The following is a 23,464-nucleotide window of genomic DNA, read 5'->3' as shown; positions in this document are numbered from 1 at the left end:
TTACAGGCATATGATAAACATTAATACTTATAATTTTTGATCAAGCAGGTTGATCGAAAGGAATGTCATCAAGAATATGATTTGTTCATGTATGGAGCAATTGGGCTATTTGTTCAGAATTTTCATTAACCTATATTCAGAAAAATCAGATTTAAAACTCAACTTCGACTTGCTTCAAGCCTTGTGCACAACACTGCGAATAGCAGCCGGCTAAGGACGACGACGGCGAATGCGACGATTCTAACCATTTAACCACGGTTTAAAATTATCCCGCTCCCGTCGCCATTACACGATTCGCAGTGGCAGTGTTGTACACAAGGCTTCCTTGTTGGTATTATTCGTTCAAACACTATAAGAACTTATAACTGTATACGAAAATAATTATTTGCGTACTTAAAGGTATTGCACAAAAGCTTGATGACTGTGGACTCCAAAAAAGTAATATAATCGAGAAGCAAACTGAAATCTATGAGATATTTATATATTGCATACTAAAGAATAAACAACATATTCGACTGAGTCAGTGTGGATGTTGTAGAACCGTTCCATATTTGACAATATATGTGTGTGTTTTTAATTCATTAAACAACATATTATAACATTGTGTTAATGCCATGTCTAGAGTACTGTACTATAAGATAATGCAGTACACAATATGTTTATAGAGACACCAAAAATTGAAAAATTGAAGGATTAACTAAAATCTGAGAAAAATTCATTATTTAGTAGCTTATAAACTTATATTAGTACTGCATATTATGATGAGAATATACACATCAGCACATAAGATAACTTATGGACAGCTGAAGGCGTCGAACCTTGAATGATTTAATCCACATTATTCATAAAATACACTTTGAATGAATCGAATATTTCCTGAGAAGGGTATTTTTTGAAGACGTCATGATTGGTGTACAGCCTATATACATTATGTTTCCAACCGAGATGCATGAAAATGTTTGAAAATGGTAGGAATGACTTGGTGGTTATGTGGTGCCTTTCTGTGGTAAGGCGCATATCTTACCAAGCATATACTGGCGCACCACAACCTCGTGTGGAGTGCCCTTCCTGTCCTGGAATTTGCTGTGCAGGTCGGCATACATAATTCCTAGTGGATCGAGTTCAGCCACCAAGTGGCCTCGTGCCTATTCTCGCCAATGCAGAGCAACACATGCAAACATCATTTACTACAACACTCATCATTAATCATATCATTTTATCCACAACTACAACAATTTATCATTCATCTACAGTGATATTCACCTCAAACTGCAGCTGATAAAGTTGTTACTTGCTTGGTAACCCTTAGGCTCAACTCACACTCACGCGACTCAAGTCGAGAAGAGATTTGACTCTAGTCGAGAGCATGAGTTTTCAAATGGTGACAGTCGCGGAGACTAGAATCGACTGGTCTGAGTGTCACCATTTGGAAACACATGCTCTCAACTGGAGTCGAGTCTCTTCTCGACCCGAGTCGCGTAAGTGTGAGTTGAGCCTTAGTCTCGTTACACACACATTGATTTTTGAACGTACGATTTCTTCCGTCCTTATAAATTCAATTAAATTCAACATAACTTAGCAAACAGATTGTGCAGACACACATGATGTGTTTGCCAAGTTCCTTTCAATCTGGTAGAATTAAAGCCAGTTACACACACATCGAATTTTGTACGTACGATTTTTTGACGTCCTTATAAATTCTACCAAGTTGAATGGAACTTGACAAACACATTATAACATCATATGTTTGTCAATTTATGTTAAATCTAATAGAATTTATAAGGAAGGCGAAAAATCTTACGTCAAAAAATTGGCGTGTGTAACTAGACTTGAGCCAGCTACACACAAATAGATTTTTGGACGTACGATTTTTCGCCTTCCTTATGAATTCTATCAGATTAAACGGAACTTGACAAACATCATCTGTTTAATCTAATAGAATTTATAAGGACGATAAAGAATCGATATGTCTAACTGGTTGTAGAGTTTAGTTGACATTTTCATAAAAAAGGGGAAGTTGTGATAGAAAAGTGACAATGACTCAAACTGTAATAAATGATTGGTTGAAAGGGAAGTATTAATGTCATTTATAAGGGAAGCTGACAGATTGAAGTGAACATTTCACTATAGATGCTGCTGTATGCTAGCAATGGATAGTTTCCACACAAATCAACTGAACGTTACAATCATAACCGTAAATAAACGAAAATAACTATCTCAACCGTATTATTATAAATTAAATAAAATACCAATATAGATCATTACTAAGAAGCAGGCAAAACAAAATTATCATCGTTAAACTATCAACCAACCCTCTTCACATTGGGCTTCTGAATAAACTGAATGTTCCTATCATTACCATCATGATAATATATAAATAATAAAGAGAACATACCAATAACAAATCATTACTGATAAACAGGCAAAATAAAACTATCCACAGTTAATATTACCCCTTCTCATAGCAGCCCCACCAGGAAAGTTTTAAATGCTAATCAATCAATTACTGTCAAAAAAATAGATCTAAATAATAACTTTTGCTCATGAATCGAATAAAAGTCGAGTTCTAAATAGTCCTGAAGTTGTTATAAATAATCCTATGAATGTGAGTTTTCAGATCCAATTTTTTATTAAATTTGGAAGAAATAGCTCCTTTTATAACACTTTTTAAAACTAGTGAGCATTACTAGTAAACTCGAAATTACTAGAGTTTAATAGGTGATTCATATCCACTATATTAGAAATTATTCTTAACATTCAACTTCTAGAGTTAGGCCTATACTGAGTAATGGAATAATCCTTATTCATGTCATTGTTATTAGTAATTGTAACGTTAATTATTATAAGCAGAGCATTAAATTTTGTTATTGAAGATAAAATACAGTGGTAAGCCTACATAGTTACTATTCTATTTTTGTCCATATGAGATCCCTCTCTCAATAGATATTACAGCAGCCTTACTACTGTCAATTGTCAGTAAACCAATCAGTATCAATAACCCATACACCATACCCCTTATTACAAAGTTTCTATCGAACTTATTAACACCATTATTAAAACTATCTAGTAAGTTACAGTCACTATGAAAACCCCTCTTATTTTATTTAACAATAAATGTTGTGCTAGCATAATATCTGAGCATGCTGGAAGAGGACTAATATAAATTTTCATCCAGAAATACAATATTGAAAAACATTTTACAACTTGAAATAATAATATTCATACGATTTTTATTAGTGGAGAGATGACATGAATGCCAATAAGAGTAATGCAAAAAAGTTCCAAATTGGGATATTACTGGTTTTTAATGCGGTCGTTGTGGAATCAAAGATCCAACTCTAGCATAGAATCTCTTCAAGAGAGATTCACAATGGTAATATTTGAGTAAAGTTTGTTTCAAGTGTATTTATAAGAAAGCACTGGCTATATAAACTTGGAACTAACAGTGAAGCAGATAGCATATAGGAGCTAACATAAATAATACCCTGTTTGGGAACTACAGTATATAACTTAGTATCTTCGCCACTATCAAGACAAATAATGATTAAGGAAGATAGCAATGATGAAAAAAGCAAAATTGATATAGAATGTTGTAAAATAGTTATGATTGCGAATTTAAGAAATAGTTTAGAGACATGAATTGTACTTGAAATAGAGCAGCCCTGCTCAATGTTCTGTTATGGTTGGAATGTAAGAACGGCACAGTATGGAAGACGACTACCAGCGTCACATAGCTGAAACTACTAGGACTATCGGCATGAGTTAACAGTGAGATTTGGAACATAAACACCCTTTACCATGGGACATCTTCTTAAGCTATCTTTTCTCTATGGTATTACCCTATTCATTTTCCTTCTTAGTCGTGACTCAATGAAAGATAAAAGGGTACTAGTAAAACTTTTCAGTAGCCCTACTTAAAGAGCTGTTAAATAAAATTTGAGGATTGAGATGGGACGGTACCTGATAGGATCGGATGATAGCCTGGACGGCCAGATGATCGTCGATGATCTTCTCGTTGACAGGTCCACCAGAGAGCGCCGGCGAGGCCCCGCCCATAAAGGGCACGAGGCTGGACACAGGCACCTGGTTCCGTCCCAACTCGGCCAGGTTGGGTGGCGCCTGGTACGCCGCTCCAGGTGGGGCGCCCGCCGAACTGCTGCGGAAGAACGAGTCCCATGACTGCAACACAACACAACTAAATAAATAAAACACAAAATCGTTACAAATATTATAAAAAATATTTTTTCAATAGGCCTACTATTTGAAAATATTTCCATTTAATATAACCACACAACAAACTGAAAGTACATTATGATACATGATTTATTATTTCAACTTTATGTAAAAAAATTTAAATAGCTCAATATGTTCTAGTTTTCAGTATAATATTTCAGTTCAATTCTGCATTGAATCCATTCAGATTCAAAATTCCTGGTAAATATATATATACTAAAAATATATTCCCCAATTGACAAAGTGGAAAGCATGACTTGATATTTCAAATCAGAATAAAATAAAATGAAATGAATTTCCTTTTTTCAACACAAAATCATTACAAATATTATAAAAAATATTATTTCAATAAAATTATTTCTATTGATATTAAACTGACAAATACAAAACAATCAATGTCATGCACATGCAAGACTGAATATTATTATCATGTTAAAGGTTATTGTTTGACCACCGATCCCCTGGGCTCCGACCCCAAAAGAGAGTGACAGAGTAAACTAATACATAACTTATATTATTATTATCATTGCAGTCGTTAGGTCAGGTCTGAGGCCCTGAAATTGATCATTAGCGATCTGTAAACTCTGACACCAAACCTGAGCCAGCCAGGTCACTCGATATTATTTTATTTGTATTACTAATGTTTGAGAGAGAGAGAGAGAGAGAGAGAGGGACAGATTTGGGCTGAGTCTGCTGGTCCTTTCCTCATCATTTATATGATATGTGTATTATTACATGTATAGATAAAATAGATAGATGGAAGGAGAGCTATCATAACTGATTGAATTGTAAAAATGTAATTACAGGTGGTCATTTTTTCATAAACATTTTTTCAAGTTACGCAACAAGGGAAGAAAATGAAGGGGCACTAGTTTGCTTTATGCTATTAAATATGTAGATTGTGGAGTATATAAATTTATATTGAATGAACGTGCAAGAATGAAACATTCTATCATGATCAAAATTTTAACCGATAACAAATATTTTAAAAATCAACATTTAAAAATTATAAATTAAAATATTGAATGTCCAGCCTGTCTCGGGGCAGGTCCAATACCTACTATTATTTTGAAGTAATAGTAGGTATTGGCAGGTCAATTGGAAAATCAGTAGCCTATGCCAGTGACAAGTAATGAGTAATACGATGTTTAGAATTTAGAGGATCAGGGAGTTTTCTATTGGCGCTTGTATGTTGTCTTGTGGCCATCATAACATCAGAAATCGCTAAAACAAAGATGCTATTGATTGCATTCACATTGCAAGGAAGCCCCACAATAATTATAAGTGATAACGTACAATCTCATAGATGATGATAGAACTAAATAGCTATTCTTGTTCTTGATTTCATGACAAATGCTAGAGAAAACAAGTCAGCTATCAAAGGTAGAAAACGTGACCTAGACATTCGAGCAGATCAATACGGCCAAGGTCATACAAATTTACTACCGGTAGACTTCTTGCTGAGTTTAGAAGCTGACTTTTAGTAAGAGAAATCTATTTCAGCAAATGACAGACTATATATATAGAGTAGAGATAAAATGACTCTGATGAGTAGAATTTGACTCATACACTAGTATTATTGAATTTATGACAGCTTCAAGATAGTTTATTAACTATAATGAATCAGTTATGTGATAAACATTAATACAGTATTGTAATCTCCAAATGAGAATATAATAGATATAAAAATTCTATTCATCAACTTGTATTGAGTAATGTTGTAAAAAAGAGATCAGAAAGATGAGATTTCATGTGGAAAGTAGGAATAAACTGTCTTGTTTTGGGAAAGACACTAATGATTGAGCAACATTATGGAGACGTAGCTATAGAAAATTACAGCAAATATTCAACTTTCAAATACTTGTATAGCGCTCATGCAATAGAAGTCAAAGTCTGTTTTTTGCCACTTCAGAAAAACAGTCCACCATACAGCTAATGAAACTAATGAAAGTTATTATAAATCAAATTAAATCCCAAATCTATACCGATTTTCCGACAAATATTCATTTTGTCACCAGATGAAGTACAGATAGCAACATAATACAAGTCAAGATGATTCGATTAGAATATTTTTTACTAAATTATAAAAAATTCTAAATGAATTTACTGATATTTGTTCCAAAAATACTGAAATTCAAAGATAATTGGATTGATAAGAGTTATCAAGAACTACAACTTTATTTAATCATCGATCTATAAGTAATAACCTGTGTTCCAAGTTCCATGTTTATAACTTGATTATAAGCTAATGATGTTCTCATAATGAGTGTATTCTCAACATTACTTATCTAGTTCAATATTTTCTCAAGTATTAATTTTTATACTCAATTTTTACTTTTTATAAAATTTAAAATTCTGAAATTATTTTACAAGCATTATTCTTAGACTGAAAATTGTGTTAAAATGTAAAAAGAACCTAACTTTATTTCGGACGTTTTTTTCCAATTAGGTACGTGAGAGAAACAGTTTAGAATTAGCCTCTTCATCTTTCTAAATGATTTTGATAATGAGTGATAAGTACTTGTGCTGATGAATAAACCAATTACTTGTTTCATCAATCATTGTACAATGTAATTTTTAATACATTAGCCAGTAAAAAAGCGAACAAAATTATTCCGCCTGACAATGTATAGAACAAAGCATGTTCATCATTACACTTTTGTAAAACACGTGTTGGAAAATTACATAAAGCGTGGGATTTGTTGAAAAATAGGGAGGTAATATAATTTTCCAAGACACTATCGAGTGCTATTTGATTCAATTAGTTGCCAGCACACTATTCCATTATTCATAAAATCACTTCATTCCAACACTTAAATTCTGATGCTTCATGGAAATGGGTGAACAGGAAAAGAGCTCTCATTCTAGAGGTAAGATAGCACATGGAATATCGCCGAGTGATGACAATAATGTACAAACAATTAACAAGACTATGACGCATTGTGAAGTGATTGCATTCTAATTTATAATCTACTATGGACGATAGAAGTGAAAGCCAATTGTTTCTTTCACAAGCACTCAATCAAACCACAAAGAAAGAGAAAGTTCATAGACGAACAGGTTGTCGTCACCTAATTTACTAATGACGAGTTATTAATCCTTTCCAATGGATTTTGCTATCGGAAACGGCATAGATATAGTAGGTAGTTGTAAAACCAATATGTTTAGTTGGAAAACAAGTTTTGCGTGAACAAGACCTCAGTTAACGTATCTGGAGTAGTATAGTTAGTGAAGTGGACGAACATTTAGCTTTACAATCATTTCGTAGGAGTCTGAAATAATGTTATACATAACTGGAATCAATACTTTGATAATTACTGATCAAGTTGAAATTAAAGAGCATTCTATTGCAGAAAACTATTCTCGTATTACTATCACAGAGATTAAATGTACCATTTGAACTTTATAAACAAGAGCTTGATTGATTGATAAGAGTTAATTATTGATTAATAAAAAATATTACTATTGTCAATTTATCGCATCACAAGAAATAACACGCAAAACAGAGTGAAGAGAACCAGACAACATTTTTGATGATTCAAATAATCTAGAAGACAATAATTATTTGTTCTATGATCGAAAAGCTTCAACCCTAGGACATTATTAATCAATTTTATTTCTTTATAAATAATTGTAGGGAGTTTAGTAATTACTGTACATAATTTTATATCTATCCACGACATAAAATCTGGTAGCATTGACAGAGATTATAGCATGACTGATCGAATTATACACAATAAAATTACCGTAAAAGACGGCCATGCTGAGTATGACAGAAAACCTACGGAAAGTTACTTCGACCTTGAAAGTGGAAGCTATTTACACTGATGCAGCATGCAGTGGCGCGGCCCATTCATTTACCAATTGCGCTTTATTTGAACGAAAGAGGAAGCAATTACATACAAGAGGCCTGGACATGTGGCCTATTAGCGAAATTTATGGGACCGGTACCGGTGCTTACTGGTTTGATGTTGCAGTGAGCCAGTCTATTCATACCGGCTGACTTTGTTATGAAAGGAATTATATCTTATGTTGAGAAGATGAAAGATCGACTAGCCTCTAGATGAAGTCATTAGTTGACAGTACAACAATACAGTAGGAATTCCAACGTAATAAATGTTGCAGTAGGTGGGTTGTAAGCTTTTTTATCGTCATTTAATAAAAAGATTTAGATAGAGCAAAGTTGAGGAGATTGTCTAGAGTTTGAGGATTTGTTAAGACCTAGACGAAGACAATTAAGCTATTGCCGTAGATCATACAGTGTAACAATTGAGTGGGAATTTCATTACCGGTAGTGTTAATTTCAAGTGTTTGTTAGTTTTAGGTTTTAATGCTTAGCCAGACTATACTAATTCCGACCAGCTTATTTTGTTACGAAAAAACTAATATAAAAAAGTTGAGAAGGGTTTGTCTATAGTTAATTTATCGAAAGGAGGGCGAAAATAACATGTTTTCGCCTGTGTGTGTTTAAAAGTGATGACTCAAATCCGCTGTTAATTACTAACTCGTAAATTTATTTCAATTCACAATGCCTTCATTGAATCACGTTCTGTGATTATTAAGTTCGGTCTATGACACAGATATTAGGTGGATCGGTTTTGCTGCTTCAAACACGCGCATGTTTGTTTACATAGTCTCTCGGAGCCCAAAACTCTATAGCCTAGATAAAAACATTATTGCAATAATATCGGGAGTTGGGTAGGTATTCAATACAATGCATGTTTTGATTGATGCGTTGTGGAGCTCTTTTATCGTGGAAGAAATAAGTTCGGCCAAAGATTTAGAGATAATATTTTGTTTAGACCAAGATAGTTATGCGTCACATTGAAGTAGAAGTTTCAAAGTTGATTGAATTTACGTGTTGTGCTGTAATCAATCTGCCAGCATTCTGATTCAACAAATGCTGACATTTTGAGGTGAATTTCACTGGAGCTGAGTGGTGGCACAGAGCACTGGTTTGAGATTGAAGTGAGCCGCACTGTATTGATTCATACCGATTGTCTTTATTATGAAAGGGGTTGGAGTGGATAGAGTTGATAAGGACTTGTCTAGACAAATGCATTCATTGCCGTAAAGTGATCCACGTATTGCTTAGTTCAAAAATTTCCAATTTCAGGTCAATATGATTGTAGTGCAAAGCACGTCCGATAATTAAGGTAGTGTGGAGTTATTATTTATAAAGGATAGTTGTTAACCGTTTCCGAGTGATAGATTGTACTTGGCCCAACATTGCACATTTCGAATTTTCTATACAGAGTGTTTAAGAACTCCCTACCAATACTCTAGGGCATTGTTCCTGGGTGAAAAACATATTTAAATTGTCCAGAAGTCTTCAGTTACTCACAGAGCGGTTATTTAGCTTTTTTCACTTCTTTTTCTAAATAATGGTTAAACATACGAAATTGAAACTTTGCACAATCATTTATTACAGCTAGACAAAGTTACAAAAAAATATGATAATTTTTCAAATTCATAAAACAAAATGGCGGCCATTTAAAATTTTGTTTCTTAAATAACTCAGAAACCGTTGGTTTTACATAAACTTTACAAGAATAACTTTTTTTAGTAAATTTAATCATTTGGTAGCAGATTTTTTGTAAAATCAACGGTTTCTGAGTTATTCCAGAAACAAAATTTCAAATGGCCGCCCTTTTGTTTTATGTAATTGAAAAATTATCATAATTTTTTGTAGCTTTGTCTAGCTGTTATAAATGATTGTGTAAAGTTTCAATTTTGTATGTTTAGCCCAGAATTTAGCTATTTCTATTTGGAAAAAAATAAAACGTGAAAAAAGCAAAATGGCCGCTGTGTGAGTAACTGAAGAAGACTTCCGGACAATTTAAATATGATATTAAGATATGTTTTTTACCCAGGAACAATGCCCTAGTGTATTGGTAGGCAGTTCGTAAACACCCTGTATAGTTGATCCCTGACCGGTGCAACGATAGAAAAGTAGAATCTTTAATCAATAATAAATAATAATTTTTACTTGAATCTTCTTTGGTGCAAGTGACCAACCTAGCACACATCAATTAACCTCGCTTTTGAAATATTAGGCGTGTGCTCACAAAGATGATAGAAGAGCTTCTAATTCCTTATCTCTTTCTATTGACTTTAGCATAGGGAATGAATTGGAACCACGATTTGATGCAGTTGAATCACTACATAGCATAGCCTACTGTTGAGCAATTAAAGCCCAACAATAGCGCTATTAGAATGTGGGTTGTGTTCAAGAATGCAGTATGCCACTCTATGATGAATGAGCAGCTGTAAACTAATTCATCAAAAAGTTCTTCAATGAACTACAAACTCAGAATCAATAAATGTTTACAATAATCATTGTCAGATGTAATGATTTCCAATCACCAGAAAGAACACTTGCTAAGTGAATGAATGATATTTTGGGTGAATCGACACATGCATTTTCAGTAGTGCCAAAAGTCAATATTCAATAAAATTTACCGATAAAATTTTGGATTTCAAGTATGTATTTCAGCATTTTGTTTGCATCAATAGTTAAAAATTCTATCGATTATACTGTTAGCATTGCACAAATCTGGATTATATGACCACACAACTTGTCAAAGTGGTCATGTAATTTCCAAAACTTAAAATGAATGTCAAGTGAAATTTATGATGGAAATAAAATTATTTATTGTTATTATTTTTATCACAATATTGGTATGAGTTCGTACAACTCATCATAAGCCCGGCACATACGTCGACTGTAGTCAAGATAAAAAGACGTACGAAGGTTAATAATATAATAATAATGGGAGGAATAATATTGATGGATCAGTTATGTTTTACTAGGAATGATGCCCACATAAAAGCTCCAGGTATGTGCGTGGGTGAAGGATAATGAGCGATTAGTCTCATCAGACCACCTCTTATCACAGATTCAATTCCCTATTTTGTCTCTCGGCTCCATGAACTGACTATAGACCAAGAGAGAAGATTGCTTGTCATGTGAATTTATTTAAATTTTACTGTTTGAATGTATCGTTTCATTTGCTACTGTCAGAATGTATTGCATCATGTGTTACTGTTTGAATGTATTGTTAGAATCTTTTGTAGTTACTATAATATGTTACTGAAATCTGTTAGTGGACTCGATTGAGGTTACTGACCGCATGCACACTCTTGGGATCGGCGAGCCAAGCGTTGTACATCTCCTCGACGTAGGCGGACGAGCTGCCGTTGAGGAAGGGCTCGGTGGCGACGGGGGCATTGTAGTGGCGGGAGGCGAGCAGCGACGACAGGGGGCCGGCGCCCGACCGCTGCAGCCAGGCCGCGAATCGCTCGGGGCCCACCGCCGACGGCAAGAACGGCACCAAGTTGTTGATCACGCTTCGGGCCCGGTACATTCTGGTGATTGCTGCAACAACACACTATGCTATACTAACTAATTCATTAGGAAAGTGACAGAGAGAAGTGGATGGTATTAGCATATTATCTCTCGTCTCTCCACAATTGGAAACAAGAAAAACTTCTCTATTCAGTAGGGGCATAGAGAAAAGATAGCATAAGAAGATATCCCATGGATCCCATGGGTTCCAAATTTCAAGCCGATTCTTTGTTAATTCCAGCCGATTACTGTCGACGTCTGTCTATAATTACTGTTTTGACCGGTTGAGAGTGTAATAACGGCACAGTATGAGAGTCTACAGCGTCACATAGGTTCACAAGAAATAACTACAAGGGCTATTGGCTTCAGTTAACATTAAAAATTGGAACATAAACACCCTACACCATAGGATATCTTCCTGTGATATCTCTCTATGGTATTAGTAGATAGATTGTAGTAGATTAGTGAAGATGAGTTGAGGAATGAGGTTCGTTCCAAGTTATATAATCTGATTTCATTAAAAAGGAACATTGCCAATGATAGTGTATGGTATTAGTAGATAGATAAACAGTAGGAGACTAGTGAAGAGTAGTGGACAAAGGATGGTTTCAAGTTTTATTATCAAAGAAACTTACTAATTCATTCATAAAGAACATTTCAAAGAGTAGTGGATAGTAGTATTTGTAGATAGATAGACAGTAGGAGACTAGTGAAGAATAATCGATGAATAAGTTTGGTTTCAAAATTCGTCATCAAAGAAACTGATTCATTAATGAGGAACATTAAAAAAAGGATTAGTAGAGGAGTAGTGGAGAATAGTGTCGCAAGTAGGCGCACAAGAAATACCCCTGGCCGATAAAAGGCTGAATCAGATCTGTCAACGATGCATGCAATTATTTTCAAGTCATTCTGATGAGCTGGGTGTCTAGAGAAAGGCTTATTCAGGTCCCTTTATATATTCACAAAGCTTAAACTGAATTGAATCAGCTGGTAGCTAAAACTCAAGAAATGAACCAAATTATAGCAAACTAGAATACTGTATGGTTTCAATCCAGTTTAAAATGAAATTTACTGTGCAAAAGGCACAGTCTCAAAAGTGGAAAACTCCTTCGGTTTCAAGTCTGAAGATCGTGAATTCCATTCCACTAGTCATATTATTTCAAAACGATTTGGAAACTATATTCATAGTTAAACTCATGATTTTAAACTTTAAACGATAGTGGAAACTATATTGATCAAGTTTTGTACAATACATTATTGAAATTCAATTAAAATACAATATAAATATTCAATTGAGTTGAATTGATCAACAAAAACTTTTGAATCCTACCCATATAATTCAAACAAAAAATATAAAAATTAACTTACTTAAAAATTGAATGCTTCAACTGAAATTCCTCTAGAAACTCTGAAACTATGCTCAACATGGTATTGCAGAAATACAACAAAAAGTGAGATGATTATTATGGTAATATCATGAGAAAGACGGAAAAGGAAGTAATTAATAAGCATTACTATTGTCTGTGGGAAGTATCAAGGATTGAACAATAAAAATCTGCCCTAAACGAGGATCTTTGTTACTCTGTTCACATGTGATAAATAATCATGTTGAGTTCTCCTGCAAAAGTGCAAATGTAGACACTTTTAGGAAATGTACTTCAGAACCTGTAATTAAAGGAATATATAACTAGGCTACCTACAAGGTCCAATACAGAAATGCAAAAATACGTGATAATAAAGATGTTAATAAGACTCAAGGTCGATGGTCGGTCATGATCGTACAGACGTGAAAATATTATGAACAAGCAGGCTTGAAATTTGAGTACGAAATCACTGCTTCAAATGATATTCAAATGGAACTCCAAGTTAGGCTATCACAATTTTTTTCTGTAAATAATTGTTCATACCGAACTACTATTTCATCTAAATTTGAATTCGGGAATTCGACGAAAATACAGAAATATTTCTCAGTCTTTAAATTAATATCTTTTTTTTAATCTTTTTTATCTTTATTTTTCAAATCATTCAATCTTATAACACAGGAAACTCAGTAAATTTCAAAACCAACTTACACATTCTAAAATCCCTGAACATTAGCATTAGTACATGTAAAAAGAATCAATAGATAACCAAGGATTTTTATACTTTATTGCATGACTGTGATAAAATTGTGTGGGAAAGAACATTACATTTTAGATGTCAGTATGAAGCGGAGCGGAAGCACATTGACTATAAATTAATAGCAAGGTCATAAGATCACTAACAAGAATATTAAGGTTTGAAATTTTCAACAAGATATTATTTAATAAGAGTCAACTGATAAATTTTAAAATTGAATTCAATATTTTAACTTGATAGCATTTTTGTTGAATATTTATTGATATTGGGTACTTTTACATGATTGATAATCACTGATAGCATTCCCAATTCCATTGTCAAAACACTGGAGTGGAATTGACAATATAATCAGTGTTCAACAAGTATCAAGTAGCAAGTTGGTTCTCATAGGCATTTTATTAACCAATTATTTCTTTAAAAGACAAATCAAATTATTGTGCTGCAGAAATGTATATCAGATTAGTCCTCGTATGTCACCTCCAAGTTCAACATTTTGAAAAGAAAATAATGAATATTTTTCCATCTTGTGGTACGAAGCTGATGTCTTTGCTTTCAAAGGTCAAGCCAATGAGTCGTGTCTCAGAGTTGCCTTTGTACAAGAACGGGTTAATCCATAAAATGTTTGCACGTCATGGACCAGACCACTTCCATCTCATTCTCGGATGCTGTTCAATAAGCATGTTTGCCTATCACAATTTTTTTCTGTAAATAATTGTTCATACCGAACTACTATTTCATCTAAATTTGAATTCGGGAATTCGACGAAAATACAGAAATATTTCTCAGTCTTTAAATTAATATCTTTTTTTTAATCTTTTTTATCTTTATTTTTCAAATCATTCAATCTTATAACACAGGAAACTCAGTAAATTTCAAAACCAACTTACACATTCTAAAATCCCTGAACATTAGCATTAGTACATGTAAAAAGAATCAATAGATAACCAAGGATTTTTATACTTTATTGCATGACTGTGATAAAATTGTGTGGGAAAGAACATTACATTTTAGATGTCAGTATGAAGCGGAGCGGAAGCACATTGACTATAATTAATAGCAAGGTCATAAGATCACTAACAAGAATATTAAGGTTTGAAATTTTCAACAAGATATTATTTAATAAGAGTCAACTGATAAATTTTAAAATTGAATTCAATATTTTAACTTGATAACATTTTTGTTGAATATTTATTGATATTGGGTACTTTTACATGATTGATAATCACTGATAGCATTCCCAATTCCATTGTCAAAACACTGGAGTGGAATTGACAATATAATCAGTGTTCAACAAGTATCAAGTAGCAAGTTGGTTCTCATAGGCATTTTATTAACCAATTATTTCTTTAAAAGACAAATCAAATTATTGTGCTGCAGAAATGTATATCAGATTAGTCCTCGTATGTCACCTCCAAGTTCAACATTTTGGAAAGAAAATAATGAATATTTTTCCATCTTGTGGTACGAAGCTGATGTCTTTGCTTTCAAAGGTCAAGCCAATGAGTCGTGTCTCAGAGTTGCCTTTGTACAAGAACGGGTTAATCCATAAAATGTTTGCACGTCATGGACCAGACCACTTCCATCTCATTCTCGGATGCTGTTCAATAAGCATGTTTGCCTTGGCACACTGCTAGAGAGAGGTGACATTATTACTCAGTCAATAACCCCGTAATTACATACTCACTCAGCCATATTCTGATCTCATATATCGTGTACAGATCATATTATCTCACCAGTGAAAATATTTTCATGCAACATGTTTCCATATGCTTGAAAACCTACACTTCTTAGTATTTGTTTATGCTCGATGAGAAAAGAGATTTACCTGCTTCTCCAACCGTCCAAGTTATTCTTATTCATTCACAGCATCCAGATTAGTTGATAGAGTAGTCGACGTTCTTCTCTTAGTTTTCATCACCAACGTCATACACTTCCTCTTTTTTTCATTGCTATTTTTTTATTCTTCTGAACCTACTTTCCTTGTTCCTTCTTTGAGTAACTCTGAACGTCCCGTATCTCTTCTATTTTATTTTCATGTTATCCTTTCCTCTGCGTTCCCAATTCTAAACCTTACATTCATAAATGTATATAATTTCTAGTAAAATTCATTCATTCATTTCTCTTCCAATACTGATATATCAAACGTTGATATATCCTTCTCTTAGACTGGACATTAGCGTGTTTGTTCAAACTTCTACGTTTCTTGTAGATTTATCACAACCACAATTTCCTTATCAAAGTGCTTATTATCTTCACATCGTTAACAAACTGCACCTTATTTTTATATATTGAAATAACTCTGTATTTTATGTAAAGTCAATTAGTATTCTATGTAATCTGTTTGAAGTTTATGTACACTTGATTTTAGTCTAGATGTAAATCGAAACTAATGAGATGTTTTACCACTGGATATATAAAATTGAACCAATCACTCTCATTCGAACACTTGAGTTTTGTGAGATAGTTTGCAAAGCATTGCGTTAGAAGAATGAAGCAATGAATAAAAATCAAATTTCTTATTATGATCGATTCACAATATACTTCGACGAACTAGGCTGAAAGATCAAAGGGTGATGAATACAAGTTCAAGTTTATCGAAATTCTTTCCACTTTCGAGATAATGCTAGAGACGTGGGTGTGTCAAGATAATCAGGAAGTTTGCAAGTGTAGTAGAACGCACAGACGGCTCTAGTTAACTCCAAGACATTGATAAGTTGAACATAGTTCACAGCAATAAATAAGACATGTGAGTAGCCAAATAATTGCCAGCTCAAAACAGTCTCAAATTAACTAAATTTTATGACACTGCGCGATAAGGTTTCATGAACAATGAAAACAACTGAATAAGAAATAAGTTACACGTTTAAAGTTTTGGCGACATGTATTTTAAGAGCATGAGCTTGAAATGATAATTTTTTGCTTGTTTGTCTTTAAAGAATTATTCATAAACTGGCGGAAGAGATAAAATATTAATTTTTCAACTAATTATGTAATTTGATAACACCAATTCCCGATGTTTCAAATCCTAATAAATAATTTTGCAAATTAAAATTGAAGCTTTAGTCACGTGAATGATCTTGCAAGTAATTGAATAAATTTATGGCCAATTACAATTATTCTGCTTGATAATTTTGTGAACAGGATTTTACAATAGTTTGAACTAATCCAAGACAGAATAAAATATTTCCATTCAGTATTCCAAGCATTTATTTTCACTTATACTTTTTATTAGTTGTATAAGTCTTCTAGGATAATAAAACAGAAGAGATAATTTGGAATGCAAGAAAGAACGCAGACACGACAAGGACAGAAGCATAAGCGGCCTTGTTTCCCAGGATCTTGGTGACTCATTGTTTTTACCCTGACTTTCCTGGAACTACATTCTGTTAAAAGTAATATGTTTCCAAGAGTACTTATGAGGGAGTTTGGAAGCTGGAGCAAAAATCTTTGTTGAAGAGAACTTTCAATGATATAACTCAGACGCCTGTCGGTAAAACGTCTCTCTCGCTCTTACTTTCTATAGTGCAGTTCACTTCATACTGTCAGCTTTGATAGAACGAGAGGCATAGTGCAAATTGAATCTCACTATAGCTCTGTTCCACTTTTCAAACTACTTCCTGCACCAAAGCAGGATGATGACCCTCGAATCAATCAATAAAAAATCTATTCAGTCGCGTATTATTACCATCACTGGCACACACCGTAAACATTAACAATTTTCTAGTACCCTATAGAAAACTTTTCCAACATGCATGAATATTTACAAAATATATTATATTCTAAATTTTCCATTTCATTATTATAACGCTTATGGTTAAATATTATAAATATATAATTTTGTAAATATTCATGCATCATCTTTATTTAATAATAAATGGATATATAATATATTTGAAACAAAAAGTGATTGTACGGTACCCAAAAAGCAGATTAGAAAGTAATTTACACTACCATTGATAGATTGTCTGTTATGACAAAGTTCAACGACCGGGGAAATATTTAAAATTTCAACTATTAATTACTTGACAGCAAAGAAACACGATAAAGAATTGAAATATATAAATGATAAGCAAGCACGTTGAACATATTGCATTGCAAAAACAGGTTTCCATCACCTTGCTTATAAGCAATAATTTATTAACAAGGTTATTCACGTTAATGGGAAGTGGTGATCCGTGTATTATCAGAGACAACATGTCCTCTAATGCAGAATTTGAATCATTCGAAAGATGAACTTGACCATAAAGGAAGAACTTATTCCTATTCACCATGTGGCTACCAATAGTAAGAAAAGATTGGTTTATTCAGCAATTCAATGAAAGTTTATTTAGATTGGAAAGTTATCTGGAAAAAGAAAGAATTGATTCATTCATTTATTTACAATAATTAATTACAAAATTCGGGATGAAACAGCAAGCATTTGCCCAAAACTGTTTTTATCCCTTATTTAAAATAGTATAATAATAATCTCATAAGGGAGAGGTTAATATGTTCATGATGGTCATAATCTAGTTCACATTAGAATTTATAAAAGGAAATATAAATAGATGATCAGTAAACAATGTGTTGGACGGAACACATAAGTGCATGAAGTTAGTATATATTTATTTATTTTGCCACGATCAATAAGAAAATACAAAATACTATATTACAATTTTAAAACTTGAGTAATAGATTATCTCAAGTATATTTGGCTGGATCATTCACGTGATGAGATGCATAATGATTTCAGCTCTAATAGTGGTACCTTTATTATCATAATACGTCACGTTCCAGTCACACTGGTTGAACCAAGTCCAAACTTACAGCAGGACGTGTTAAAACTTCAAAAGTGTTTTGATTGAGTATGACAGTATGGAAACTATGCGTGGATCACATAGAAATATCATAACTTCTGATTTTTGTCAATGATACATAAAAGAAGTCCCTTGACAGGTCAAGTAGAGATTGAAAAAATTTGTCAACATTGCACTGGTTGCCGAGATTGAAGTGATAGTTTCCTTTCAAAGAAACTGAGCTACTTACTGGATTACAAACATTTATAATTATTCATGAAAAATTGTTCAATTTGCTGATTTATTTATTTCAATAATCTCAATGATTACATTCATTCTACTAAATAAATAATGACATCGTTTGGTAAACGCTGTATCTTCAAGGAACCGATTCTCAATATAGTGAATGAACGAAATTAAACTGAATAATTTTTTCTAATAGCAAAATATTCTTTGTTTCATGTTCGAGTATTATTTTTCGTTTTATATTTGAAATGTTCAACTGGAATCCAGTAAATTAGTATGATATATTCCCATTCAATTTGAGATTGAAAAAACTATTATTTCCAAGAGAATATGTCTGGGAGTTACGAATAAATTGTACATTCTATCTTTAATGAGAAAGTCAAACTTATCTCACAACTAGAACGTTCTTTGATAAATTACTAATTCCGCTACCACTAATTTACCAGTGTAGTTATAGGCCTACTTTAATTATATTATTCTTGTAACAGATTAGAAGTATGAATTTTGATGTAAGACATTCACAGAATCACTATTCTTTGAACTTCAAATTTTATAAAAATTGAGGTCAACTATTTGGAAAATAGGAACACCAAAGCACACACTTATATAGCACACAAACAACATACCAAATTTGATGTTTTCCAAATTATATAATTGTGTAAACTCACGTTTTATAGCACCAGAGATGAATTTTGACCCGAAATCGAGGTTTTTTGAGATGGTTAGGGTGAGAATGACCGAGTGGAAGTGACCTGACTAAAAATAAATACCCTTAGCCTACACTAATACACAGCAGAGCGATCTGACGCCCGCAATCACACGTTGGGCAACTGGGCTCCGAGCCAATTGGCAAACTCAACATATCAACTCTTACCTGTTTCTTAGAGCATTCTTATTTTTTCAGAAAATTTACAATAGAATTTTCTAACCTCTGACTATCTTCAATCATGCTCATGCCAAAGAGGTAGGGATCAATAATTATATCGTTCCAATTTCTAATTATGTTGATACCAAAACATAAGAATCATCAGCATAGATAGCACAAGGACTAGTTTTAAAATTATTTTAACATAATTATAAAGCATTTTCAATAGAATGAGATTGTTCCGAAACCCCAAATAATGTATCATAATGAACAAATGTATCTTATGAGATAGACCTCCAATTTATTAGTGGTGTTAATCGAATTGTTTGTTATTTCTCAAGTTCCAAAAAAGAGGTATTTTCCTTCATTAAAATAAGTGGAGTTTCATTTACAAGTTGAATGGTTTGCTAAAGAAGTTCTGTAGCTCAGCATTTTCTTCCAATTTTTGAGAAATTTTACCATATGAATTGAATATTTTTCAATGCTTCTTATACGATTGTCAGGGGCTTCAAAGTTGGGGAGTCAGGTCTCACAAGATGTCAAACTATCAAACTAAAAACTTCAATATATTTATTGTATCCTGCATCTGAAGGTTTATTGAAGCCTATACCAGATCCAGAATCCCCATTCTAAATTTCGAGTGAAAATATTTTTGGACAGAATTTTAGTGTGGAGTGAAAAGTAAAAAGCGGCTTAATCTTATTTCGAACTCATAATTTAAATCTGAGAAAAGAATATTAAATGGTTTGCTCTAAAGGAATTTTTGCTCTCCCAATATCATTTTAATGATAAGTAATTTTGTACTAATGAATAAATAAAGCTCCAAACCCAGGAAATGAAACCTATTCATAAACTACTGTCTTATTTACAATTCATAGTGCCGGTTGCACAACAGCCGGTAAATTTTATTAATTCCACGAGAACCAATCAGAGAAGCCGTCTTTTCAAAAACGTCTTCTCTGATTGGTTTTCATGAAATTAATCGCGGTTAAAATTTAACCGGCTGTTGTGCAACCGGGCCCATAGACAAATATATCCAACAATGATGGACAAGTTTATTCACACCGGACAAAAAATAGAATTGTTTACATAATTTACATCACTTGTTTACGAACTGGTTCAACATTTTCATTATTCTAACGGGAATAAGTTTGATAAAAGAAAGATTGCGCAATCTTTTCATCACAGTTCAACTGTAAAAGTACACGATTCAACTAATCTTATTTTTCAACAGAATACTTTTCCAAACCAATCAAGTTCAAATTCAAATGCACAGTATAAAGTATGTTAAGCAAAACAGCTTACCGGAGTTAATATGTATTTTTCCATAATAATTGGTATTAATTTGCATTATTATGTAGAAGAGTAAATATTCGTTCCTCTTCAATATGCAATCATCGAGACTATTACAAATATATGAATGTCATACAAATACAAATATACGAATGTGTGTCATTCAAACTTTTTCGAAGAATAATATCATTGTACATAGAAAATGAATCTATAGCAAAGTCCACGTGATGATGGAAGTATTTTATTAATATTGGTGTTGCTACTCTTGTCTATCATTCGACAAATCAAATAGCGATATACTTATCTAGCACCGCAAAGTTGTCATATCGTTTTCAACAATTTAGAAATATAATTAATTAACGAAATATTTTATCTCAATCATGAAAATTTATTATTGAATCTTTGAAGAATTTCTTAGCAAATAAAATACAGGTAATTGAAAAAAAATAGTCAATTACCTAATTGATTATTTTAAACAAGAAAAAACAGTTAATATTACATCAGATATACCGGTATCAGACAGCTTAACTGAATTTGAATTCTATAGAAGGCAGTAGCTAGGCATAGAATCGGCAACGCTGTTCTCTTCTTTCTCTTTCTCTACTGTCGTTATAACGTGGACCTTACTATAGTATTGTTGATGTAAAAAGAAACCTTTACAATGAAAAGAAGAGCCCACATAAATGCTACAAGACCTTGACAATCAACAAGTTAATCTCCGCTACAAAGCGTTACAAATGACAAATAATACATCATGCAACAGTGCTAAGCATAAAGTTGTACATTTTTATACTAATGAGTTCACTTCTAATTTTATATTGCACAATGCATTTGTGTTACGAGAGAAGCAAACTGATTAGTGAAGAGCTGTTTGAAAGTGACGCGGACAAAAGTAATCTATTTACAAAACCAAACAAGTTGTTATATCGTTCAATACGGAGCAATGCTGATAAGAACAATTTTAATGATTGTTATTCAACATAAATCGTTGGAATAAAACACGTATTAGTTATTAGAAGAAAAAAGTCTAATAGTATTTGCTAGTTATATTTCCAGTAATTAATAGTGTAGGTAGGCCTACCGTACTTTCATAAGAAAGATGAGAAAACTGAATAAATTCATATTCAGAAAAAATGTATAGTATCAAGTGATAGAAAAGTCAGTTTAACCTTTCAATATCAATAAAAAACTTTGTAGAATATTATAAATTAGTCTGATTAACACATCATTTACATTTTGATCTACGAGTAATAATATCGGTTTTTGTTTTTGTTACTCCTCACCAGTATTCAAACCTAGGATTTGCTGGTCTTGCCAAATAAGTATAAAAGATGAAACTTTCTTTGTAGTTATATACGGTACGGTAACATAATAAATAATGTAATGTAGACCTACGTAACCTATATAGGGCCTAGGCTATTTGATTTGAAGTCAATAGATTTTTATTTGAAGTTGTTGAAAGTGGAAGCCAAGAAAAAATTGCTATGATATTTTATTCAAGTAGTCAATAGCCATTTAGCCAATAATATTGTAAGAGCGAACAAAAATTATAAGGGAAGTTTTGACCATAGCCTACATTATTACCGGTAGCCTATATTATATAGGCCTACAGTAAAACATAACCAAACATCAAGTTTGTCTCTTCAAAAAGAATTTTGTTTTATTTATTTTTGTTTACCTATTAGCTTGCTTGGGATTATTTATTGAGTTACATAGTTTTAAGTTGTCTGTAATTTAAAAAAATTAAATTGATCGTTGTCTTATTCAATAACCTATTGAATGAAAATAAAGCACATCAAAAACTTGACTGTATAAAAAAATAATCAAAATTTGCAAAACAAACTTATTGAGCTTTTCAAGAATTTAATATATTTGATATACAACCATCTAACTTACTACCTCAAAATTTTTCATGAGAAGTAACGCCTTCATGCAAAATGAAATCAACCCCTACACATAGGCTACGCCATATCAGTTTGATATCACACAAAATAAAAACTAGAGCTCAAAACAATATAATTATTAACATGTTTTACAATTTCAATTGAAACAATTATTGAAAACATTATCCACTTACAAAATATTATTTTATTCTACTGGTTATCATGACTAGGTCAATATGGCCATAAAATTACAAACGGTTTTTCTTTCTATTACAACACTTACTTGAAATTTAAATATCCCAGGAGCTTCACAAAATCCAGATATGATATAGACACGGTAAAATTATTTAAAAATCAATGTAATTTGTTAGCAATAAATCCAATAGATGACTTGAATTTTGTATTTTCCTAACCCGAAAGCACCACCATCGTCGAGGGTGATTGCTCAACTCAAGACTCAACTCAAGCTTTGGTAATCAGGTCACTACATGTTCTGCAACCATAAATTCAAAATTTTCTTCTGAGTTTTTTCAATAATTTCAATGCTTAAAAAAATAAAGATGTTATTTATTATCGTCAAATTATTTTTTCATTCAAATCTATTGATATCTCAAAATTCAAAGACTTTTTTAATAGTTTGACTGTTTCATACCTCGAGGCTTGTACAGAGTGCAATCTATCTAGAGCAAACACTGTTGATAGT

The 23,464-nt window shown here is 32.6% G+C and overlaps 1 protein-coding gene across 1 annotated transcript in view; it reads right to left on the bottom strand.

Annotated features, from left to right (window-relative positions):
- LOC111046263 (2-oxoglutarate dehydrogenase, mitochondrial) overlaps window positions 1-23,248 on the bottom strand; it is a 55,713-nt gene extending 32,465 nt beyond the window's left edge. Inside the window, exons 1-3 of the mRNA XM_039438221.1 lie at window positions 23,045-23,248; window positions 11,364-11,611; window positions 3,961-4,179 (exon numbers count right to left, since the gene is read on the bottom strand). Of these exons, the coding sequence (XP_039294155.1) occupies window positions 3,961-4,179; window positions 11,364-11,600 (456 nt within the window). The 5' untranslated portion in view covers window positions 11,601-11,611; window positions 23,045-23,248. The remainder of the gene's footprint in view (window positions 1-3,960; window positions 4,180-11,363; window positions 11,612-23,044) is intronic.
- Window positions 23,249-23,464: the final 216 nt, after the last annotated feature.

This window comes from Nilaparvata lugens, chromosome 11 (genome assembly GCF_014356525.2).
Source record: "Nilaparvata lugens isolate BPH chromosome 11, ASM1435652v1, whole genome shotgun sequence".
Taxonomy (NCBI): domain Eukaryota; kingdom Metazoa; phylum Arthropoda; class Insecta; order Hemiptera; family Delphacidae; genus Nilaparvata; species Nilaparvata lugens.
The sequence above is the reverse complement of the archived record's forward strand: the minus strand, read 5'-3'. Positions and strand labels throughout refer to the sequence as shown.